Raw genomic sequence first — 26,775 nt, forward strand, 5'->3', positions numbered from 1 at the left:
TGCTATTTTCACCTCGTGTGAATGTCATCTATTTCTAAGACTGTAGCTAACCTTGTATTTTATTTTATTTTATTTTTTTAACCTTGTATTTTAAATCAGAGATTTCCATAGGCCAGAATGTCAGAAGGAAACCAGGGAAGAACTTTAAATGAGAAAACAATGAGCAGGGATGTGTAAAATTAGTTAGTCTTAATTGGACACTTATCTGGCTTAATGTGTTCTTTTCAGCTAGAGAAACAGTTAAAGAATGTATTATTAAAAGCCTATCAACATTTATATTCCTCTGCAAGACATTCAGATAGAGTTTGAAATACAGATTTGTGAAATATGAGTTTCAAATATTAAAAAATGATAATAACATGACATTGCAGAGAGCAGACCTAAAGACTAATCACAGATCCTTGGGGAAACAGACTAGACACATAGGTTAAATTAAAGGGTGTGGGTGGAGAAGATAGAGTGGTAGGGTAGGTTTAATGAAGTAGGAAATAGAGTGTCCCAGAAGTTAAAAAAAGAGTTCCAGGGAAGATATGATCAGCAATGCTACAATCTTCAGAAAGGATAGAGAGGGATAGAGAACTGAGAAGAAACCATTGAAATAAATAGCAAAGAGATCACAAGTAGTTTTTAAGAAAGCAGAATGTAAGGGTTAAAGCACAGGTGGGTTGTGGAGAATTGAGACATGAGGTTAACTACTCTTAAGAAGGTATGGTTGAAAAGGAAGGAGAGAAAGTAATAAGGTAGGAGTGTTTTTCAGGATTTCTGGAAAGATTGTTTGCATAGAGCAGACTTCAAGAATACTTAGAAGGAAAGTTTCCAGCAGAGAAGGGGGAATGATTGAAGAGGTCAGATTGGGGGGTGGTGGGGGAGGTCAGGAGGAAGATGTTTGAAAGTTCTGAAGGTTCTGGAGAAAATAATTGAAAGGGCATAAAGGGAGACCAAGGTGGGTGGATCTTCTTTCAGATAAAAGGAGAGAGGAGCTGTTTACGACACAGATAACCAAGAGTCCTATTTAGCTTTCTGATTTTTAAATCATTTTAAATTGTTTTCTTCCTTCTTTCCTTCTATCCTTCCTTCCTCCCTTCTTTCTTTTGGATATAGAGGGATTTGATCTCATCTTTGTGTGATTGTGAGAATGTGCATTTTATAATTGTGGGGGGAAATTGAGGAAATAAAATTCTTTTAGATTAATGAACAGTATAAGACTATACTTTCAGGGATCATTTCTATAGTTTGTTACTAGATTAATGAACAGTATACATATATTGTGTAGATAATTTGGAATTTTCCAGAATTTGGGCTTCTAAGATTTATCTTTCCTCAGAAATAGTAACTATAAACTGTGTTTTATCCAGTAACTAATTTGTGGATGTGAAATTATTTTAAGGCGAAAAACCATTTCAATGTAGTCAATGTGACATGCGTTTCATACAGAAGTACCTGCTACAGAGACATGAGAAGATTCATACTGGTGAGTGTTGCCCCCTTCTTAGGGTTGTTAAAATTATCATTCCAAATATAGGGAAGAATTTTTAACAGGTAGCAGGAACTTGTTGCCACTGTTAATCAGTTTTGTTTCTTAAAAGTATGTATCAAAGCTCGTATTTTTTCTTTGAATAAATCAGTCTTCTTAACTGTTAAGACTTGGCTTTAATGTCCAAGCCCAATAAATTACTTTGAAATAGAGTTTCATAACAACTTAAAATGTATTTGAAATGGCAAAAGGAGATTTTTGTGAAATAGCTGTTTCCTAAGATGTTTAACAAGTTTAGGGTTAGGTAAAATGATCATTCTTACTCATTAGTCTGGGGAGGAAGCAAAGTGCTGCCTGAGCCCTAAGATATTGATACCATTCTTCTTTCCCTTACTGTTTCATGTATATAGCTTACTATATTAAGAGAATTGTAATCCTGATAAATTGGAGACTTCCAGTTTTTCAGTTAAGTTGTTAATGATTTAGAAACAAGTATTTCGGAAGATCGCTTTAAAGGAACCCATACCTTAAAAAGTTAAGTCTCTTTTTAGAGCAAACATTTACTTGCTTTTATTTTATTTTGTTTTTTGACAAGTGTAAAACCAAGTGTTATATGTAACCTTGATTTAGTAGACTTTCAGCTTTTGACTTTGGTATCTGTAAGCATGGTGAAGAGTGTTTCTTTAGAACTTATTTCTAGTCTTTTGCCTTTTGTGATGGAATAAAAACAGAGTTGGTGTATTTGTATCACTTTGATTCTTACATTTAAGTAGAATTGAGAATGGTGGTGATACTGAAAATATTAAAGTTCTTCCTATTTTTCTGTATTAAGTACCGAAGCAGGAACCTGCCCAGTGTTATTTAGATGTGTTCTCATAGTACCTGCAGTACACGTGAAAGGGGATCCTAGACAGTTTGCCGTATAAAAGAAGCAACTGCTGCCTAGTAATATGCCTTTCTTTGTATCTCCCAAAGAAGCATGTATGTGGCTGGTCTCCTTAAATACAACTTCAACTGTGAAGCACATCTGTGTGCTCTAAAGTTGTACTTTTCAAAGATTGTTATGCACAACAGCCATTTCAGTTTTTTAAGTAATCATGTATCATCACTTCCAGATGGAAGGGAGTGTAATAGGCACTTCAGGAGAGAGAACAACTAAATATAAATTTAGCTGGTAGGAGACCTCCAGCTAAATTTATATTTCTATACAGTAATAAAACTTGATCAGATAATGATTAAGTGGTTAAAATTTTTTGTATGTTTTTAATACCTATTAGATTTTGATGATTTACTTATTAAAATATTACTGAGCCTTCAGCATTTTTCAGGTGTCAGAAATACAGAGATAAAAAAGAAGTTTCCTTGGAATTTATATTCTAATGGGAGAGACGTACATAGAAACAAGCACAGCCTGCTAAATGTTGTAGAGTTTTACAGAACATGCTCTTGTGCCCTTGAGCAAGAGCCAGCTGTGTTAGCTGTTGAAGGTTACATAGAGAAGGCAGCACAGGAAAACTGCAGGAGGCTTAGTTGAGAAAAAGACAGCATGTGCGTGTGAGTGAGAGAAGGAGAGAGAGAGAGAGAGTGTGTGTGTGTGTATGTATCTGACAAAAAAGATTTTTGAAACAGTACTTCCCCTTAATTGCACTCTGTATTTTCTGTTGTTCTAGTAAATTCTTTTTTTAATGTGCTGGTCACACATCTGTAATCTTACTGGAAAAACAACTGTGCTAAGCCCAAGGGGATCCTTGGACTTTAAACAGGTTATAATTAAAAGTTAATAGTTAGAATTTAATAAGACCAGATAATGTGCTAGATATTTAGTAAATATCTCATTTAGTTCTTACATTAATCTTGAAAGAGAGGGGCCATTACTATTCCTACTTTTTAGGTAGAGAAATAATAAGCACACAAAAAGTTGAGAAACTTTTCTAAATTTATATATAAACTAGCATATATATGATGGAGCTAAGTGAGATTCCAGTCTAAGTCTTTGAGTCCAGATACACATGTGAGATCATTAACTGCAGAATGGGACTAGAAGCATGAGTTCTTTTGGCCTTTTTGAGTTTTTCTTGTTATGCCACTAAACCATAATTGGGTTTAGCAATATGTAAAAGGGATGGAGGGAAAGGCTGGTAGGCGGATGTTCTCATGATATGGAGAATACAGTTAGAAGAAAAGAAATTGAGAGGAACCAGGGCAAAACAGTCATTGTGGTTCCTTAACAGAGAAAAGTTTTTTCGAAGAGAGGCTCAGTTTTGCTACACTGCTCATACCACCTCAGTGCCCCATGTGGAACTGATATAAAGGAAATTGATTATCCTTCATTTTCTTGGTTCCTTCTGTGGACTCTTTGTGAAGACGGTAGTGTATTTTTGTCTTGTAACCAAGGGGCGTATGTATTTAGAACTGAATATATGTTCTCCAAAGTTTATTACTCTGTCCCTTACTGTCCTTCCACATTTTAAATGGCTTTCATTTTTGGAGGGGTTGGTAGTGTTCTAATGTTTACCCATGTTAAGGCTTTCTCTCTGTAGGTTCTTAGTTTAGAAGAATGCATCACAATAGTTAGGGCTGTAAAAGAGACTTTGCATATGTTTATCCATTTTTAAATTGTCAAGAAGGTAATGAGTCACTTATGAACCGATCCTCAAAGGTCCTATCTGTGAGAACTGCTAGTTCTTACAGGCCCCACTTTCCTTACAACCTCCCTCATTGTAATGACAGTATAATAAGACTGTCTCCTCCAGTCTCCCCAACCCTTAAGCCTGTATTCTCCTCCATTTGCAACGTGATTAAAAATCATTACCTGCTTGGCTACTTTTGCCACCAATCAAGAAATCTGTGACTTAAAAACCAAGAACATAGTCTGATTTGGTTTTCAAATAGAAAATTTTAAAACTCAGCCCGGACAAGGTTATCACTTAATTATGTTTCCAAGATTTGACTTAGCCTATAAAATGTCACTTTAAGGGAGAGTACTTTTTCATTCAGAGGCTGATCCCTGAAATTCTGGTTAAAGCTTTATTTCTTTAACCTAAGGCACTGAAAATGGCAGATATTCTTGGGACTGATGTTTTTGGCAATTATGGGAAATTTTATCTTTTTGTGAATGTATTATAGATCTCTTATGTATGGTATGTTTGGATATGGGATATGGGAGAGAAGGTGAAGACTTGAAGCCAAGGTTAAAGATAAAAATTTAATCGATCATTTTGTTTAGGGTCAGGTACATACCAAGGTTAAACAAACACTCATTGTCAGTGGCAGATTTATGATGTGATCAGGTGTTTTTATTTTATCTAAGGTGCCTCTTCCTTTGCATATTCAAATACATGTATAGGCTACATGTTAAAATGACATACACCTGATTGTGTTCTTTTCTAGTCACTTTGTCACCATTTTACTCTAAGAAAGTACCAGTCTTATTGCCATGGGAGAGAAGGTTTGGGTTTGAGAAGTAAAGAAATACAATTTTCAGTATTTTATTTTTTTATTAGTTCTCTAAATTCCTGTAAATAGTAAACCACAGAATACCTCTCTTGATATTCTGTTTTAGCAAATTATGATTGTATTTTACAGTGTGGCAGATTTCACAATTTTTTATTTTAGTAGTAAAAATGTTATGAATCATTTTTGTATACAGGTAAGATTTTATAGAAGGATCTTGCTCCCCAAAATAAAAAGTATTTTGAAAATAAACCAAATCATTCAGAGTTAATCCATATTCATTGGTTTCTGCCCCCAGCCCCCCCCTTTTTTTAAAGGCTACTAAAGCCTTAAGAACTATCTTAAGAGCTTTTTTTGTTGTTTGTTTTGGTTTAGTTTTTAAACATTTTTTATTTATTTGTTTGACAGACAGAGATCACAATTAGGCAGAGAGGCAGGCAGAGAGAGAGGGAGGGAGAGAGGAAGAGAAGCAGGTTCCCTGCTGAGCAAAGAGCCCCATGGCTCCATCCCAGGACCCCGGGATCATGGCCTAGGCCAAAGGCGGAGGCTTTAACCCACTGAGCCACCCAGGTGCCCCTCTTAAGAACTATCTTAATGCATACAATTGTGTATATACAAATAAAAGAAGAAACATTGGAAAACCTATTGCCCAAGTTAGCACTCACCCCAGAAAACATGTTGATCTTCTTTTCCTCTTGACTGTGACTGTTATTCACAACCATGTTAAAAAAAGCTGAACAGTAGCTTTTTTTTTTTTTTAAACCAGTTGGGCTAGTGGGGTGGAGTTAAGAATGTTGATTCACCCGTGACTAAGTTAGCTCAATACTGTATTTCCTTCGTTATAGTTCAGTTATGAATAAAATGTAACAGTTTTCCTCTCATTATTTGAATCTGTAGTTTATGAACTTTAATAGAGAGGTCTTTCTGAAAGAAAATGTTCCAGACCTAGTTAGAGTGTATCTTATTTATGGAGATGAAGGGACTGAATACCGTTCCTCCTGCTGAGCATGTTGCCTGCACCAGGAGCTGCTGGCATTCTGACTGCTGAGGCTGGCTAGCGCTGGCATGGCCAGACCTTGCCAGGAAAGATTAACCAGGGAACTACAGATTGCTGTGACGGACATTCTCTGGTTTAACAAAGCATTCAGGAACCACATTTTTTTTTCCTCTGCCAATCTGTTGGTAATTCATGTGAAATGATTTGATTGCATATAAAATACATATAAAAGGCCAACACTGTTTAACAAAGTATCTCAGTAAAGATGTAGAAAAAATCATACACCCTCACCTATACATGTAAACACACACACACACACACACACACACACACACATAACTGTATTTCCTTCGTTATAGTTCAGTTATGCATTAGTGCTGAAATATGGAGAACCAGAGGGTATAAGGAAAGTTGCTTGGTTTTCAGTTGTGTATATATTTTGTGTACTTGAGTAGTACCCCTTCTTCTGAAATCCATATGAAAGTTTTTTGGTAGTTCTTAGTGTCTGTAGTTAAAAAAAAAGTTTATCATTTTTTTTTTAAGATTTTATTTATTTATTTGACAGACAGTGAGCACAAGCAGGGGGAGTGGGAGAGAAAGAAGCAGACTCCCCGCTGAGCATAGGGTCTGACATGGGCCTCCATCCCAGGACCCTGGAATCATGACCTGAGCTGAAGGCAGGTGCTTAACTGACTGAGCCACCCAGGCACCCCTGCCGTTTGTTTTGACAAGTCTCTAGTTTAACAAATTGGGAATTTCTTGAAGTGGATTCATTCTTACATATGTATCATTGTTGAATGAAGAACATGTGAGTGACATGACTCACAATTGGACGGACACATTCTGTACAATAGTACAGACAACCTGCACTTTAGGTGTCCGGTTGGAATAGACCAGTGAGGATTCAGATTGGTGGCCTCATGGAAGACGTAGAACTTAAATTGTCCTGTGAGGTTCGGTTTAGACTTTGTAGTCCCTGTGTTACATGGCGGTTAAGTGTCACCATGGAAGTATAGGTGGTAGAACAGAAGCACGATGAAGCGAGGACCAGGAGAAAAATTGGGGGTATACTGAAGTTGCGAATGTTTGGGCAAGTGTAGGTAAGCAGGTATGCAGCTGATGAATTCAGCAACCCAGAGAGAGTAGCTAGTTAAAAATCTGACAGGTATCAGGACCATTGCAGATGCTGGATAACAGAATAACAAGTAGTGTGTCACATATGCGAAGTTAAAAGCACCAGAAGGAGACAGATACTTTGAAGTTAGTTAAAAAAGCTAGAAATTCCTAAGAATTCAGTTTCATCAATGTAATGATACTGTCAAATAAATTTGAGTACCTTTTTGGTGCCAACCACTGAATTAAACACAGTATATAAGTCATCTCACGTTATCCTTACAGTAGTCCTGTGAGGAGAGGGGATTGTTACTTCTTCTTCTTCTTCTTTTTTTTTTTTTAACAGATAAGGAAACTAAAGGTCAAAATGATTAAGTACTTGCCCCAATGTGTGCATCTGGTTAATGACACAGTCCAGGTCTTCGAAGATCTCATGCCCTAACCAATATGCTATTGAAAGGGTAGATCAGCACCAAGAAAATTTAGAGTCAACGAAATTTTTTGTTTGTTTGTTTGTTTGTTTTAAGAGAGGGAGAAAGAGGGTGGAAGAGAGGGGCAGAGGCAGAGACAGAATCTTAAGCAGGCTTCATGCCCAACCTGTGTCCCAATTGCAAGGCTTGATCTCAGGACCCTAAGGTCAGGAGTTGGGTGATTGACTGAGCTACCCAAGCACCCCAAAACTGTTGGTTTCAAACATGGAGGTTTTATTTTGTTCACGGAAGAGCAGAACTTCTCCCGGTCTTGTGCTTAGAGCTTGCAGGTTGCCTGGGTATGCCTTGCTTGGGTTGCAAGGGTATGCCTTGCTTGGGTATGCCTGCCTGAAATGAAGTCTGTGGTTGTAGGGGTACAGAGCAGATTTCACCTGATAAGGAGTAAACAGAGCCAAGATGGACAATGTGTAAATGACCATTCTGAGTAGAGCAGAAAAGGCGGGGGTGGGGGGTGTCAAGTGGATATGAGAAGATAAGACTAGAAAGCTTGATTTTAGAATCATACTGTTGGATTTTGATGCCAAGTTAAGACGTGCCATTTATTTATAATCCAGTAAGCATTATAAAATATCAGGGCACATAAATGCCATATTGGAAGAATATTATTGGTTTGTGAAGAAAACTGGAAGTTCGATGAATGTGTTTCCTTTTTGTTAACAATAATTAATATGAAGAATAATTCAGAAAATAGCAAGATTATTAATCAAGTTTACTTTCAGATATTAATAAAAGTTTTTTAAAGAAAGCAACACCGTTAAGCTTCAAGAAATGTAATATTGGGGGCGCCTGGGTGGCTCAGTGGGTTAAACCTCTGCCCTCAGCTCAGGTCATGATCTCAGGGTCCTGGGATCGAGCCCCGCATTGGGCTCTCTGCTCAGCAGGGAGCCTGCTTCCTCCTCTCTCTCTGCCTGCCTCTCTGCCTACCTGTGACCTTTGTCTGTCAAATAAATAAATAAAATCTTAAAAAAAAAAATATTGCTTCAGTTTTGACCAGTTTGTGAGAAGTAGGCAAAACTTGGAAACCACTGAGTATTAGAGTAAAACAAAGTTAATGTTTTTTGGACTTTAGATCCTCTTCATTTTTGAATGGTATAGGATGCACTAATTTTCAGGAAAAGAGCCGAAAAGGGACTCCCCGCATTTGAGTTAACACATAGAATTTCCTGAATTTTTTAAAGTTACTTCTGGGAGCAGTTTCTCAGTTTTGTTTGTTTGTTTGTTTGTTTGTTTGTTTTTAAATCATTTTCAGTTAGTTTAGAAGATGTTGTTTGTCTAGAACAAGGCAAGTTCCTTTTTCACTTGTTAGTTTGTCTTCCTTTAATGTGAGTTTTTCCCTAACCGCTTGTACCCCCAATTATTTCACACTTGACAGAAGATAAAGCATTAAGACCGTTGAATCTAGATCTGATGCTTTGGGGTTTTCTCCAAGTTCTTTTGGAAAAATACCCAATTACTTCCTTGAATTCAAGTATGTGGAGACCTTAAATATGCTCCAATATTTGAAGCTGTCTTTTTGACAACTACTGCTTATTATTCTAGAACCCAGTTGAGTGGATGGCCAACACTTATGCCTTTCACATCTTTAATTCATTTAGTTTTCAGATATCTGGACTGGCTGACTAAATTTTTTTGTTGTTAATAAGTTTTTCATTTGACAGACTTCGAATGACACATAGTTTCAGAATTCATGTATTTATTTGGGCCTTTGGTGGAAGAGTGACTGACAAAATGTACTGTCTGGGACACAGGATGAAGAAATAGGATTTAGAATATTTAAGGCAGGGACGCCTGGGTGGCTCAGTTGGTTGAGCAGCTGCCTTCGGCTCAGGTCATGATCCCAGCGTCCTGGGATCGAGTCCCACATCGGGCTCCTTGCTCCGCAGGGAACCTGCTTCTCCCTCTGACTCTGCCTTCCACTTTGTCTGCCTGTGCTCGCTCTCGCTCGCTCTCTCTCTGACAAATAAATAAATAAAATCTTAAAAAAAAAAGAATATTTAAGGCAATCTAAATTTACTTATCAAGGTCATTCATTCTTATTTTTCTGAATACTTTGAAGATCCTTAGTTGTTATCTCTGAAGAGTTTCTGTTCTTCAAAAGTTCTTAAATGTAATCATTTTCAATTCTGATTTGAATTTTATGGAAGTGTTTTGACGTTCTTTGAAAGCAGCCACAATAATAGTAACTGCTTCTACATATTTTATAGCTTTACTCTTCTGTAGATCTTTTGGAGAGTCTAACTTCATGATACTGTTAAGCAACTATGATAGGATTGACATCCTAATGTAGTTATTTCTCTCCAGCTTCATCTCCTGTGCTGCTTTTATGCTGTTTGTACTACTGATTATTGATGGAAGTACTTCCTACTCTTTATTTCTTATAGGACTCGCTATTGTCTCTTCCTCACAGCTGTGTAAAGAAGTTGATAGACAAATTAACTAGAAGTTTATTGATTCCCCCTCCCCCATCTATTTTCATCTGTCTGTAATTTTTTTTTTCTTCTGTAAATTCTTTACAGGACTTAGCTGATTCTTCCTTACCTACATTTCATTATCTGTTTTGATTTTGACTTTCTAAGGGCACATAAAGAATAATTGCTAAGCAAGAATTTTCAGTGCACATTTTAATTATTCTAGAAAATATATTCAGTTAACTCTTAATTACCTTGGGGAATTAACTTGATTATAGTTTTTTTAAAAAGATTTTATTTATTTATTTATTTGAGAGAGAGAGAGCACGAGACAGGGGGAGGGTCAGAGAGAGAAGCAGACTCCTCTTCAAGCAGAGCAGGGAGCCCGATGCAGGACTTGATCCCAGGACTCCAGGATCATGACCTGAGCCAAAGGCAGTTGCCCAACCAACTGAGCCACCCAGGCACTCTAGATTTTTTTCTTAAAAGATTTTATTTATTTGAGAGAGAGGGTGTGAGCAAGTAGGTGGGGAGAGGGATAGAAGGAGAAGGAGAAAGCAGACTCTGCTATGAGCAGGGAGCCCGATGTGGGGTTCAGTCCCAGGACCTTGGGATCATGACCTGAGCTGAGAGCAGACGCTTAATGGACTGAGCCACTCAGGTGCCCCAGATTAATTACTTAAAATTTAAAAAGACAAATACAGTTGTGAAAAAATAAAATGAATACCAGCACAAAAAGAGCAGTTCATATTGCTTTTGTTTGAAGCTACATAGTATTCTATATATAGGCCTGTTACACTTATATAATGGAAGAACTGTCTTCATCCTTAAAATTCAGTTAGGTATGTTCTTGTCTACCTCGCCTTTTAGTTCTATATCATTGGATAGAGGGGGAGGGGCATGGAGTCTGATTAGTGTTGACTCTGGAGTTTTGAGGTCTAACTTTTATCTCTGCAGAAAAATCTGCCTGTTTAGATGTTTTATTTTTCTAATGTCAGATTTGGGAGGAAATGGAGGATGGGCTCATGGGAGCCTGGAACTGAAAGGTATTAATTTAAAATGTTAGGATTCAGTGAAAACTACAGAGGTTTTCCTTATGCAGAAGGCATGGGCATAAAAAATTAGGGATTAGGCAGGAGACATTTGAGGGGCTTTTATTAAGGAGATGAGATGTTAAGCAGGGATGGAGAAGAGAATGATTGTTACAGGAAGTGGGGGTAGAAGTTACCTACTGAAAACATTTTTTGATGTTCTGCTTAAATATTGAGACTTCTAGATTATTATTTAGAAGGAGAATTTGCTCAACGGCTAACTGGTGTTATATAGGTTTTTTATGATATAAAGAGTAATATCTTAATATCTTATTAAGAGTACTCTTATTAAGAGTAAGATTGTAGCCAAGAAATAGACAATGGTAACAGACTATTTTAGCAGAAAATAGGATTTTTTGGTCATTTCTTCCCATGTATTGCATGTGATATTTTGTATTTCCAAGCTGTTATATTTACTTCGCCTTTACATTTTGGATGAAAGTTCTTGAATGGTAAATATGTGCCTGAATATTGTGTATAAATCAAGTTTACATTAAAGCATTACAGCGCTGAATTGGAAAGTTGAAGCTGCTGCTTCTTTTAACAGTCTGAATTTATTTGCTCAGCAGTGTTCGGGTTTTAGATTAATTAATTAGCTATTAAAGTTTCTTTTCCCCTGTAGGGAAGTAACTTCTGAAACTAATTCCAGTCTTTCTTTTTTTCTTCTCTCATTGCAACAATTGCTTTTATAATGAGATTTCTTAGGAATACTACTATCATACTCTGGCAAAGTAATGAAGGTTGAACTTTTGAACAAGGCATTAAGACTAGAAATTGAATGAAATGGCTATGAAGGATATTTTAAGGAAGAATAAGGATAGATGAAATTTAATAGCAGTTTAAATGGCAGCAACTAACAGTGAAAGTAGTAAAGGCTAATGGTTTTTAAACTTTTATTATGGTACCCTGGTTTTCAAATGAAATCCTGCATGGAGCAACATCAGTAGTCAATTATAAAACAAGACAAGTAATTTCAAATGGTTTCCTTGGCTCTTGATGAGTTGACAGATGTTACCAGTACTACCCAGTTGTTATTTATTCAAGGAGACAATGCCAGGTTTGAAGTGACTGAAGAATTAGCTTTTGTGGAACAACTATAGGCAAGAATATTTTCAAAATGGAGTAATACACTTTAAATGGTTGAATTGCATGGTATGTGAATTAAATCTCAATAAGATAGTTTTATTTCCTTAAAAAGAATGCATGAGAAAACGTTATTTCAGTATGTAATCCCAAGTGGACTCCACTAAGATGTGTTAACAGCTGATGGTGGGGGAAGTATGTGTAGAGCTGAAAATGTTCAGTTGGACTAATTTACAAAGCTTGAGAAAATGTAAAGCATTTAAAGTTTATGGACTATTCATTGTATTACATGAGCAGTACTTTGTGGAAAACATTTGAATTTATTATGTGTCCATGAACCAGTAGTGTCAGCAATAATCTGTTTGGTCTAATGGATTTGACCATTATTGCTCCCATGAATTTTTGTCTGATACAGAAGTGAATATCCTGACTTACCGACTGCACAGCAGTTTAATATGTTAGAATTGGTCAAGTTTCATTGGGAGTTTTTCAGAATGAGAAGAACTACTGTCAACCACTATTTTATAAAACATTGGAAAATGGCTTTGGAAATAAGCTTTTACTGAAGATTTGAAAATGTTTCTTAGTTAATACTATGAGGGGAAAGCAATGCTTATAGTTAAACTTCTATTGTAAAGTTGTTTTCACAGCTGCTAATGTTGAATCACAAAATACTGCTTTATACACTTGCTAAAGTTACAAGAAGCAAAATCTCCATTCCCACACACCTATGGGGTGGATAACGTTTTCCAGCCTTGAACTTTATTTTCATCCGATTTTAGACCTTGATGTCAATGCAAAAGAAATTTTCATATGTCGCCCCCATTAAACCATAATTCTACCTCCTCTTCAGTAGGATGTAATTAATCTGCAGTGTAATGGCATGCAAAAGGCAAATATCAAGAAAAGAATCTAATAGAGTTCTAGAAATGCCTTCCAAGTGATGAATGACACTTTAATTAAAATTAAATTTTTCTGGATTAATGTGAGAGTTTTTGTGACAAAACAGTTTTAAAGAATATGTAAAATCTCATTACAGATCAGCATTAGCAGATAAACATTTGTAATCAACTTTGATGATAGGGAACACTAACTTTGAACCCCAATTCAGTGATATGCTATGTCCTCCCATAAAGAATAATTCCAGTCTTATTATTAGTACATCTGTGAGGCCGAAGTTATATTCTGATATTATCATTATTACCATCATTCTGCTTCACACTTGGTCATACCTTAGGCTAGTGGCTACCAAACCTTAATCTCTTCCTGATTTGTTTCTCATTTTCCAAGCACTGCCTCCTATCAATTCTGCTGGTGCCTTCTTCTACTTAGTTTTTAACAGCCTTTTGTCTCTACTAGGACCTATAATCCAGTGATTCTACCTCCCTTTCACTAGCATTCCTTTTCCTCATCATCTCTTTTCCTTTTCAGTTTAAATTCTGTCCTCATTTATCATAACCATTCTCTTACTTACACTCAACACCTTTTCCTCTCTCTCTCATATATAATACTCACTTGGCTAAATCACAACTTCGGGAAATTTAACTTACTCAATCTCTGGAATAAAATAGAAAGCTATCCTGAATTAGGGTCACTTTAAATGTTAAGCAGGACCCTTAATGCCTGCTGGAAAGCACGTAGTTCCTTAGTCCAGTCATCTAGATGGGGTCCATATTTCAGCCCAGGGGGCAGTTTCACCTGCTTCCTGTTAATTATAATTAAAATTGTATCGAAACATAGCAATATCCATTCCTTTATGGAATATCAGTGGCGGTTTTCTCCCAACAAGTAACAGAGTTGAGTAGTTGTAACAGAGATTATAGGATTTTGAAAGCCTAAAATATTCACTATCTGATCTTTTACCGAAAAAGTTTGACTACTTTTCTCTCAAACGAATAGTTCGTACCTTCTCCTTTTCATAAACTTCCAACATTTCCTCTTGCCCTCTCACTTTCAGCTGATTGCCTGATTATTGTTTCACTGAGAAAATCAAAATAATCAAGAGAGAACTTCAGAGTTAGTTCCTAGTACCAATGTTTTCATCAATGAGTTGGAAAGTTTTGATCTTTTGGAGGAAGATGGGCTAATAATAGTGATTTATTTTGCAAAATAGCTTGGAATTTTTCTAATGTTTTATACAGATACACATTTAGATGTTTAAATTTACATTACCTTTTTCATCTTAAGGGAAGTATGTTTTCTTGACTTCAGACTTCTTTTTTAAATTATTTTAAACTAAGGTACAATTTACATACAATAGACTTTACTATTTTTTAGTGTATCCAGTATGTATACGAATGTATAAATATATACATTTGTGTAAGCACCACCACAATCAAGCTACAGAACAGGGAGTGCCTGGCTGGCTCAGTTGGTTAAATGTCCGACTCTTGATCTCAGCTCAGGTCTTGATCTCAGGGTCATGAGTTCAAGTCCTGTGTTAGGCTCCACACTGGGCATGGAGCCTACTTAAAAAGGGTGGGGAGCCTGGGTGGCTCAGTAGGTTAAAGCATCTGACTGTTATTTTCAACTTAGGGTTTTACAATCGAGCCCCATGTTTGGCTCTGTGCGTGTTAGGCATGCTACGCGTGGAAGCTGCTTAAGATTCTCTGCCTCCCTCTCCCTCTGCCCACCCCTCTCTTGTGCTCTTGCTCTCTAAAAAGAAAAAAAAGATACAGAACAGTTCCATCACTCCCCAAAACTCCTCCATATCTTTCTAAGGTTAACCCCTCCCCAATTCCCATTCTTTACCTGTTTCAAAATATCCTATAAACTATATGGGTGGTAACCTTTGAGTCTGACTTCTTCCACTTACTGTAGTGCACTTGAAAGTCCTCCATGTTGTTAACGTATCAGTATTTCATTCTTTTTTATTTCTGAACATTTTTCTGCTGTATGGATATACCACAGTTGGTTCATTCATTCTCCAATTGAGGTATAGTTCGGTGGTTTTCTAGTTTTTGGTGCTTATGAATGAAGCTTCTGTAAACATTTGCTATAAGAATTTGCATACAGCTGTTTAGTGAATATACTTTCACCTCACTTGGGAAACCACCCGGAAGTGGAATTATGGGTCATATCGTTAAGTGTATGCTTAGCTTTTGTAAGAAGCCACTAAACTGTTTTCCCAAGTGACTATACATTTGGCCTTCTATAGTAACTTAAGAGCCTTTCATTTCATCTGTATCCTTGACAGCACTTGTCATCATCACATTTCATTTTAGTCATTCTAACAGGCATGTACTTGTCTCTCATTGTGGTTTTAACTTGCATTTCATTAAGGACCAAACATGTTGAGCATCTTTTTATGTGCTTATTTGCCATCTGCATGTAAATATATGTATTTGGAGGTGGTTAAGTGTCTCTTTGATTCTTTTGCCCATTAAAAAAGTTGGATTGTTTATTTTTATTGTGCATTTTGAGTGTTCTTTATGTACTTACTGAATATCAGATATGTGATATGTAGTTTTTTCTCCCATAAACTTGTTTTTTTGAATTAATAGAAAAATCATTGTTTTCTTGAAAGACCTCTTGGTATTTTCCAAAGTAATGTTACATTTAATTTCATTTTTATATACAGTATTAAATTTATATTTCTAAGTGTAAATATAAAATAAAAGTAAAATGATAATGAATCTACATTAGTTATTTTTGAAATATGCAGAAATCCAAACTAAAAATTTGATAGAAATATTAGGCTTCATTTTTTTGCCTATTAATATGAAATATAAGTTTTATTACATATTTCAAATAATATGAATACTTTTTTATATTCCGTGGGTAAGATTAGTGTTCTTACGTAACCTCTATTATTTAAAAAACTGGTTAAACTGAATTTCACATCAGTGTTTAATACCAGACTGAAGCACTAAAAGAATTTAATTTACATCATAGGGAAAATAAATTTCCTTTGGAAAATATTTTTAACATGTAATTTATTTGTATTTATTCTAATATATAGAATGTGATTTGGCAGATTCATGCTTTGCAACAATTAAAATGATGTTAACACATTATGTATTAAATAAATGGCACAATCTCAGTAAGCAATGATCCTCATTCACAGTGAATAATCTAAAAGTCCATAATGAAATTCATAGGGACTTGGTACTATTAGAACAGATTATATAAAAATTTAGAAGTACTATTGTAGAAGTATTGTAGGTGCTACTAAGTTTTAAAGCAGTCAGGCAGTTTGCTGTCACTGGCCATTTTTTGATGGTTGACAGGAAATGGAGAAGAGAAGAAGCATTTCTTATTTTGAAAAGCCAGAATCTTGGACTTGCTATAAAATAACCCCATCTCAGACTGGCCTAATCCATTTGAGGATTTAAGTTCTCAACCCCTACATAAGTGCTCAGAAGAAAGGGTGAACCCTCTTTAAGAGACATTAATATCATCTAGAGCCTCTACAGTTTTTCATGCATAGTGTTTTGCATTCAGTGCATACCAAATAATAGGACAGAATCACAGAAAGTTAAGAGGAAAAATAGAGACAATAAAAACAGTCTCTGGCTGAGGTAGTAAGAGTTAGTTGAAAAGGGCTTCAAATTTCACGTATTTTTTTTAAGGATTTTATTTATTATTTATTTGACACAGAGCACAAAAAAAAGGAGCAGCAGGCAGAGGGAGGGAAAGCAGGCTAACTGCTGAGCGGGGCACCTGATGTGGGGCTTGATCCCAGAAACCTGGGATCATGACCTGAGCTGAAGGCAGACACTTAACCAACTAAACCACACAGGCACCCCAGGACTTTATATTTTAAACTGTGACTAGTAAGTTTTAAGAAAATCGTAGAAAAGATATAGGAAGTAGGCAAAAACGTGGAGAATTTTACCAGAAAATTGCAGTCCATCAAAAAAGAAAATGGAAATTCTAGAACTGAAAAAATAATTGATGTACAGGCTATACCTAACATAGGCTTAATGGAAGAATAGAGATAATGAAAGAGAAGGTTAGTGAAATAGAAGCTATCACTAGAAAATATCACAGAAGGGGAGAAAAGACGACTAGAACCTTTTTCAGCTGAGATATAGAAAGTATTAGTCATGATAGAAAAAATAGACAAATTGAGTTACATTAATTTTAAGACTTTCTGTTCATTAAAGATTCCATTAAGAAAGTGAAAACTGGGGGTGCTTGGGTGGCACAGTTGGTTAAGCATCTGCCTTCAGCTCAGGTCATGGGCCCAGGGTCCTGGGATCGAGCTCTGTATCAGGTTCCCTGCTCAGCAGTTAGCCTGCTTCTCTCTCTCCCACTCCTCCTGCTTGTGTTCCTTCTCTCACTGTGTCTCTGTCTGTCAAATAAATCTTTAAAAAAAAAAGAAAAGAAAACAAATGGAGAGTTTTAGAAGGGAGCAGGGTCGGGGGATGGGTGGGTATTAAGGAGGACACGGATTGTATGCAGCACTGGGTGTTACAAGCAAACAGTGAACATTGGAACACTACATCACAGACTAATGATGTACTGCATGGTGACTAACATAACAATTTTTTTAAAAAGGAAGTGAAAACTAAGCCTGACATGTACAGAACTACTAATCTACTACTAAGCTACCATGGAAAAGACAAGCTAATAGAAGAGTGGGGAGAACTCTTGAACAGTCACTTAACACACAAAAAGGATATCCAGATGATTAGAAAACACAGGAAAGGATACTCTGTTTCATTAGCCATAAGGAAGATTACTTAAGATTGCAATCTGATACCATTTGAACACACCCCAGAATGGCTAAAATGAAAAATACACACTTTACCAAGTACTTAGAAGGATGTGGATCGCTAGGAACCCATATATACTGCTGGCAGGTATGAAAATTGGGACGTATACAGTATACAGATAGTATACTGTATCTGCCAAGGCTGCAAATATACAAACACTACAATTTGTCATTTTCACTCCTCGTTTTTTTTTTTTTTTTTAATGCTTCTATAATGTAGAATGTGTGGTGGTGTTTATTTTTAGAATTCGAACAGTGTTCGTTTATTTTTCTCATATGATTCCTAGACCAACTCATACTTAAATCTTTAAAATTGTGAATAGGGTCTGCTGGGATTTTGCTCTTTCTGGAGGTGATTATTTTTCAGTGTTGTCTGTTTAATAAAGCAGAAGTCTAAAAACGTAAGTCAAAAAACAACTCCCCACCGGTCATTTGCTGTTTCATCTTACAGAAACTAGACCATTTAAAAAAATTTCAGTGCAAATACATAATTTCATAGCTCCACAAAAGAAAAGAAGTGTAGAGGAAATGAAAGAACATTTTCCCCATTTTCTTTTGTAGGGGAAGGTGACTACCCCAACTTATTTATTTATTTATTTATTTATTTATTTATTTATTTTAAAGATTTTATTTATTTATTTGACAGACAGAGATCACAAGTAGGCAGAGAGGCAGGCAGAGAGAGAGAGAGAGGAGGAAGCAGGCTCCCCGCTGAGCAGAGAGCCCGATGCGGGGCTCGATCCCAGGACCCTGGGATCATGACCTGAGCCGAAGGCAGAGGCCTAACCCACTGAGCCACCCAGGTGCCCCCCAACTTACTTTTTTAAGGTGGGAAAATATTGCTAATGTTTCCTTCTTTATTTTTTTTTAAAGAGAGGGAGGGTACACACAGGGTTGGGGGTGGCAGTTGGCAGGGGCAGGCTGAGGGAGGGAGGGAACCTCAAGCAGGCTCCTGACCTGAGCTGAAATCAACAATAGTAGGATGTGTAAGCCTAACCAGCTCAGCCACCCAGACACCTCTGCCAGTTTTAAAAGTTGAAAATGGCAAGAATTGAAGTTTCTCCCTGACCCCCATTCTAGGGAAAGAAAGCCATTCTATTCTACTGGAAAGGTTGTTTATAAAACTTTGCTCCCCAGGAAAACTACTTTTCTCATTAGTCAAATTAAGACTTGTGGTTTTTTTGTTTTGTTTTCAGTTTAATTTAACTGACATGTCTTTGTATTACTGTGGCAGCTTCACAGTTTTTACGTAATGACCTAATTAATACTTCATTGGTTAGAGTTTAGTCTCAGATTATTTCCTATAGAATATAGTTTCCTGCACAGTACAGGCATATCTTGCTTTATTGTGTTTTGCTTTACTGTGCTTCACAGATACTGCTTTTTTTTTTTTAAATAAGGTTTGAGGCAACTCTGCTTCATGCATGTCTATTAAGTGCCATTTTTCAAATAGCATTTGCTTACTTCACTTCAGTCACATTTCAAATTTTCTCATTATTATATTTGTTATGGTGATGAGTGATTACAACTTGCTGAAAGCTTAGGTGATGGTTAGCATTTTTTAGCAGTAATATATTTTTAAATTAAGGGATGTGCTCTTTTTAGGCACAGTGTTATTGCATACTTAATAGACTATAATAGAGTATCAGGATAGCACTGGGAAATTTCAAAATTCATTTGACTCATGTCATTACAATATTTGCTTTATTGTGGTAGTCTGGAACTGAATCCTGCTGTGTCTCTGAGATATGTTTGTATATGTGTTCTTCTTAGATAAATGATCTATTTAACCTCCTGGAAAGACTATATGCCAAAGATATATTTTCTAAATTCCCTAAAGTTTTAAGGAAATAACTGAGTATATGATTACTAGCCCATGTATTTATTTCAATAATCAGCCTTGTTTCCCTTTTCCAAAATTTATCGTGTAAGTTAAGAATGTTTCAAACATTTAGGATATATAGCCCAGCTAATGGTTTGTAACTATAATCAATATGTAAGTATAATGATAATCATTTATTAATTAACCTCTTCATTTCTATTTTTAATACCTAACAGTTATTGAGCTGTTAAGTGTACCGGGTTTCATTTTTAAATTAGTTCCCACAGGTTATCTCATTTAACATTTGGTTCTGAGGCATGTTTTATTAATATTTTTGCTTAACAGATAAGATTATCAAGTCCTAAGAGTTTAAGTAACATGCTCAATTTCTCACAGTTGAGAAATGCTGAGGACCAGCATTAAAACCGAGCTGGTCTGGCTGTAGAACCTGTATTTTTAAGTACTTACAATGCTTGTCACAGTAGTGCATGATTGTTTTTTGGTTAGTGTAATATTTATTGTTGTAAATTTTGTTATAGTTACCCTTTTTTATGACTTACTAAAGATGGATGATTCTTTCTGCTGTCCAGTATATATTACTAGGTAGGCCATGTGAACTTTGCATAGGTTAGATTCTTTGAAGACTTTGTTATTAAAATATTTGTGTCTTTCATCCTATTAATCAGAACAGTAGATACCATTTCTTGAGTATATAGCACTTTGCAATTCACTATCATAACAGAGAAGTGGTTTGGGGAGGAGTTTTGGGGAAAATGATCCTAAAGGAAAGAAAAAACATGATAGTTCTAGGAATTGCAAGAAGGCCACTTTGATTAGAGCTCAGAAAATAAAGGAAGGAATTGTGAAGAACGATCAGACATGAGAGAAAGGCTCAATTTGTGCAGTATTAAAATTACTAGGGAGAAACACCACAGTGGGAAGAAATTGTGGTCTCAGCAATTAGAAGAGAAATCCCAGGCCTCTTGAGAATTAGAAATTACCATTACTGGAACACCTTTTTTTTTCCTCCCCGTGTTACTGCTTTCCTGAATTGTAAGTAGTATTTACAAACTTCTTGTTATATCTCAAGTATGCTTAAAATCACTCAAATGCTGTATAGGTTGTCTTTCTTTTTAGTGGAAGGGCCCTGGTCCTCAAGAGAAAAACAGTAAAGGGATTTTCTTCTAAATAAATTTCTTTGAAGTGTTTATTTTTCTTAGTGAAATATGTATCAGTCATTTTTTGTTTTGTTTTGTTTTGTTTTTATCCAAAAAACATACCAGAGTGCCAAGGTCAGGAGTAAGACATAGAGCACATTATCACTATTACTTTTTAATATGATGTTTGAGATAGTAGCCAGCAGAAGTACACAAAAGAAAAATATTACAGGCCAAAAAACCCATTTTTGCAACCAACATTATTTTATACTTGAAAAATCCATGAGAGTCAACTGAAAAATTATTGCAAACTTATAAATTTAGTGAAGTAGAAAACCATATATTTTGTATACACCCACAGTAGAAGATATAATAGAAGAAAATACCTCATTTACAGTGTCAACAACAAGAAACGTGGGAAAATCCCGTATGAAGAAATCATTAAAACACTGTTAAAGACATGAAACCAAATTTGGTTAAATGAGAGGAGGGCATACCCCCCCACCTTTTTTTTGGTGAGAAAGGTCAACATCATAAAGGATACCAGTTTTTTGTAAGTTAGTGTAAACATTTCAGGCAGCTGTCCTTTCCTCTCACCCTTAAGTACTAGACAAGATAATTCTGAAATAATATGGAAAGTAGATAAAACAAACTGGAAGAACAAGAAGGGGGATTAGCTCCACCAAATGATAAAGTATATAATGAAGTCCTAAAACGTTTTCATTCTGGATTATCTATAGTCAGACCAATGAAACAGAATAGAATTGAAGGTCTAGAAATAGACCCATGGAAATCACTAGTATACAATTTTGATAAAGAAGTGATCACAAAAAGTAGGACTTCTCAGTAAATTGTGTTGGGAAAACTGATAGTCACATGAACCTCAGATGAACCAGAAATGTATCAGATGTAACCTAAAAGATGAAACTGCAAATGCGTCTTGAAAATATGGGCAGGAATGCCCAGGTGGCTCAGTTGGTTAAGCGACTGCCTTCGGCTCAGGTCATGTTCCTGGAGTCCTGGGATCAAGTTCCGCATTGGGCTTCCTGCTCTACAGGGAGTCTGCTTCTCCCTCTGACCCTCTCACTTCTCATGCTCTCTCTCTCTCTCATTCTCTCTCTCTCAAATAAATAAATAAAATCTTTTTTAAAAAATATGGGCAGATTCTTTACATCCATGGTAATATTTGTGATTATCTTTTTTATTTTAACTATCTTATTGGGTGTGAAGTGGTATCTCATTGTGGTCTTGATTTGCATTACCCTAATGAGTAATAATGTTGAGCATCTTTTCATGTACTCATTGCCTATTTGCATATCTTCAGAGAAATGTCTGTTCAGACCCACTGCCTATTCTTAGATTATTTGTCTTTTTAACTGTTGAGTTGTAAATGTTCATTTCATATACTGGTTGTATAGCCCTTGTTAGATGTATAATTTGCAAATTTTCCGCCTTCCCTGGGTTATGTTTTCACTTTAAAAGAAAAAATGGAAGTTTATCATTTTAATCATGTTTAAGCATAGAATTTAGTGGTATGAGTATATTTACAGTACTGTGTGACCAAACAAAAACCTCTAACCATTAAACAGTATAACTCTCCTTTCCTCCCTCTCCCACTCCCTGGTAACCTCTATTACTTTTGTCTGTGTGTTTTCTGCTCTGGGTACCTCATCTAAGTGGAATCATTCAATGTTTGTCCTTTTTGTGTCTGGCTTCTTTCATTTAGCATAATTTCTTCAAGGTTCATCCATGTCGTGGCATATATCAGAATTCCATTTCTTTTTATGACTGAATAATATATCATTGTGGTATATATCACATTTTCCTATGTATTCATCTGCTGATGGACACTGAGTTGTTTCCATCTTTTGGCTGTTGTGAATACCGCTTCCATGAGCATTGAGGTACAAGTATCTGTTTGAGTGAGTCCCTGTTTTCTTTTGGCGATGTATATAGGAGTAGAATTGTTGGGACATACAGTAATCCTTTAACATTTTGAGGGGCTGCCAAACTATTTCCTGCAGCAGCTACCTTTCTTCCTTTTTACTTTATTGGTAGTATTTTTTGAGGAGCAAACGTTTTTAATTTTTATGAACTACATTGTATTTTTTGTTTGGTTGATTGGACTTTTGCTGTCATGTTTAAGAAATCATTGCCTAATCCAGGGTCAAGATATTTCTATGTTTTCTTCTAAATGTTTTACAGTTTTCTAACATTTAGGCCTTTAATCTGTTTGGGGTTAAGTTTTATATATGATTAAAGTAGGGGTCCAACTCTGTTCTTTTTCATGTGGATAATTTGCCCCAGCATCATTGTTGAAAAGAGTATTTTTCCTCCATTGAAGGGTATTGGCACCTTTGTTGAAAATCAGTTGATTTGTAAAGGTTTATTTCTGGACTCTCATTTCTGTTCTTTGGTATATATGTCTATCCTTACGCCATTACCACCCTATCTTACTTATTACTGTAGCTTTGTACTAGGTTTTGAAATTAGGAAGTGTGAGTCTTACTTGGTTTTTGTTTTTCAAGATTGTTTTGGCTATTCTCTATCTCTTGCATTTCCAAATGAATTTTAGGATTAGGTTCTCAATTTCTGAGATTTAAAGAAATTTGTAGATCTAATTGGAGAATATGAACCATCTTAAACAAAGTAAGTCTGCTAGTCCATGACTACTATGCAGAATTAATTGAATTCTGATCAGTTCACTAACTTTCTCCTCTGTCCTTTCTCATTTTTGAGAAATGACTTTAACTTCTGACCTTGATAAGCTCTATCATCTACATTCTTTATTTCAAAATATGGAAGTGTTGTTTATTTTTTTCTAAAACATGACCTGTACCCTCCCTTTTCATCTTAGATCCTCTGAGATTTAGTCGTTTGATTATTAACCATAGTATTTCAGTTTATTCTAGTATTTCGTTTCTCTTCTTCTTTGGCTCCTTCCTTTCTGGCTTCAGATAAATCAGTTTCCCCATCCTTACCAGTACATATCTCTTGAATGGATTGCCTGCCTCCTAATTTACTGCTTCTCATCTCCTTCATTTCTTTCACTTCCCAACTTTCTTAATAAGTGATCTTCTTAAAAAAGAAAAGGAAAAAATTGCGTTCTAAACAGAAAAAAAAGTAGTCTTCTTTCCCAGCTTCCATTACTTCATTAGTTATTCACTTGACTAACCCTTTGGCCAAGTGCCTTGACTTTTCTGAAATTCAGTATTTCCTTTTTTGTGAAATAAGTGGCTTTGATTAGTTGTGTAAAGTTCTTTCAGCCTCTGAACTCTTGGAGTCCTTACTTAAAACCCCAGTGTACAGAAGTGGAACTACTCTGTCCTAAAGTCTAGGTGGCATGCTTAGAATCATTTGCCACAACACCATCAGCCTTTGGGGTCTCTGTGGTTCTTTCAGCCCTAAAATTCGGTAACTCCATAGCAATTACAGAAATCACATTCTTTTTTCTTTCCTTTTTTTTTTTTTTTTTTTTTTCTGTAAATGGAAATTGAATTCTTAAAAGTTTCAAGTAATCGTCACCAAATTAAATTCTTTTCTTAGGCACCATTTTCCTGGACATTTCACAGTAACTAAATTCTTAGTTTCTCTGTTACTTTCTACTACATTTTCTTTCTTTGGCTTTAATCATATACACATCCTCTTTAAAAGTGCTATTCAGGGTGCCTGGGTGGCTCAGTTGATTAAGCGACTGCCTTCAGCTCAGGTCATGATCCTGGAGTCCTGGAATCGAGTCCCACATCGGGTTCCCTGCTCAGCAGGGAGTCTTCTTCTCCCCCGACCCTCTCCCATCTCATGCTCTCTCTCTCTCTCAAGTAAGTAAATCAAATCTTTTTAAAAAATTAAAAAAAAATAATAAAAGTGCTTTTTACTAGGGCACTTGGGTGGCTCAGGTCATGATCCCAGGGTCCTGGGATCAGGCCCCATGTCAGGCTCCCTGCTCAGTGGGAAGCCTGCTTCTCCCTTTCTCAGTCCCCTAGCTTGTGTTCCATCAAATAAATAAATAAATAAATAAAATCTTAAAAAAAAAAAAAATAAAAAAGGTGCTATTAACTTTAAATTCTAAATACTTGCAAGAAGCTTTTCCAAATCATACCAGCTCAGTAACATTTTCCCCAGTAATAATCCACTGTAATAACCATTTATGTTATTCATTTGACATTTGAAAATTGCACAAAGTATTTTGAGTTATGTGAAGATAATTTAGACTCAGATTCAGACCAAAAGAAATGTGATCCAGTAGAGTAGAGATGTACAAAATAATTACTGAGATGACAGTAATAGTAATGAGAGCTATAGGAGAGGCTCAGATGAAGTTCTGTGGAAATTTAGAAAAGATAAAGATACTTTTCCCCTGGAAGAGTGGGGCAGAGAATCCCAGAGGATATGGGTTGGGACTTGAAGGAAGTGTGGCACCTTGAACACACAGAGGTGAGCATTCTTTTTAAAAAGAAATATTTTATTTATTTTAGAGAGTCAGAGCAGGGAGGGGTGGGAGAGGGAGAGGAGAGAAAGACTCTCAAGCAGACTGCATTGAGTGCAGAGTCCTTCATGGGGCTCAGTCCACGACCCTGAGATCATGACCTGAGCCGAAATCAAGAGTTGGATTCTCAACTAAGCCACCCAGGCACCCCTAGGTGGGCATTCTTGACTGAAGGAGCAGTGTGAATCTGCAGCAGAGGTAGAAAAGCTCAAGATGATAGGGATTTTGGTGGCTAGAGGAAAAGTTTTCTAAGAGGAGAGGTAGTGAGAAATAATGTTGTAAAGGTAAACTAGAGCTTGACATAGTTTATTAGTTGTCTCTCTATAATGTATTATCTTGTTTTCCCAATAACATTTTAAGCTATTTGAGGCCAAGTAATGGATCTTATACTTTTAATCTCCTACAGCAGGGTTATGGGTAGAGAGGGCAAGTATTCAGTAAGATTTGGTTGAATGTCTGAAACAGTGGCTTCCCAAAAAAGTATTATTATTCAGTATAACTTACTGTCACATCCTTCTGTTGATTGTGGTTTTATCAGTAAAAACTATTCTAGATCTTCATAGAAATGGTTCCTTACAGCTAATCAGTCCTTATGAAACTTTAAAAAAATAAAGTGGAGGGGGTGGAGGCAGGAATTGTGTGTCTGATTAGCAGTACTCAGTTTGATTCATTCCCCAAAAGGACATGAGAAATGCTGGTTTGGGTTGAGAAAAAAGGATCAGTATAAACACACCTTTTGAAACTTAGTCTCTAATTTAAGTTCTTTAATGTTTTAATAAATTAGATTTTTAAGAATATTTCCTAGGATTCAGATTTCATTTAACCATAATAATTGTTGAAAAGAAATGAAGAATTGAAAAGATGTACCCAAGAGTTGAGTTGAACTATCTACGGGTAACATTTTCTTTTTTCAAAGAATTTTCTAAAACATTATTTTGTATAATTGAATAAAAAAGATGTAAAGCATCAGCTACTCTACTGAAACAGTGTTAACATTGCTCTAAGTTCCTGGTACTGCTGGTCTTCATGGAAAGAGTATGTTATATACACACATAGAAAGGTAGGGAAACTGAATATACCTGCCTTCAGTCTTTTCTTTCCAACGGCACATGCCAGTCTTTGGTTTTTGTAAAGCAAAATATTTTTTTACAGATTACATTGGATGATACATTTAATACAGGAGCAAGTTTTTGTCATTTAAAAAGAGCAAAGTATGGCAGTTTTTAAGAGCCATTTATTTAGAGATTTTTGTGGTAAAGTAATTCATTATTTTACAATATTTGTTTTGTTTTAAACTTTATATTATGTACTAGGTGAAAAACCATTTCGCTGTGATGAATGTGGTATGAGATTCATACAAAAATATCACATGGAAAGGCATAAGAGAACTCATAGTGGAGAAAAACCTTACCAGTGTGAATACTGTTTACAGGTAAGGGGTGGTTTGAAATATTTGTTTTCATTTTTGGGTGTTGTTGTTG

The 26,775-nt window shown here is 35.9% G+C and overlaps 1 protein-coding gene across 12 annotated transcripts in view; it reads left to right on the forward strand.

The window, feature by feature from the left end:
• Nucleotides 1-26,775, forward strand: part of ZNF148 (zinc finger protein 148) — a 118,267-nt gene that overhangs the window by 84,637 nt on the left and 6,855 nt on the right. For all 12 annotated transcript variants that reach the window (XM_082699661.1, XM_082699662.1, XM_082699670.1 and 9 more), the window contains 2 exons: nucleotides 1,388-1,471; nucleotides 26,608-26,726. In XM_082699661.1, the coding sequence (XP_082555787.1) occupies nucleotides 1,388-1,471; nucleotides 26,608-26,726 (203 nt within the window). The remainder of the gene's footprint in view (nucleotides 1-1,387; nucleotides 1,472-26,607; nucleotides 26,727-26,775) is intronic.

Source organism: Mustela nivalis, assembly GCF_964662115.1.
Source record: "Mustela nivalis genome assembly, chromosome: 1".
Taxonomy (NCBI): domain Eukaryota; kingdom Metazoa; phylum Chordata; class Mammalia; order Carnivora; family Mustelidae; genus Mustela; species Mustela nivalis.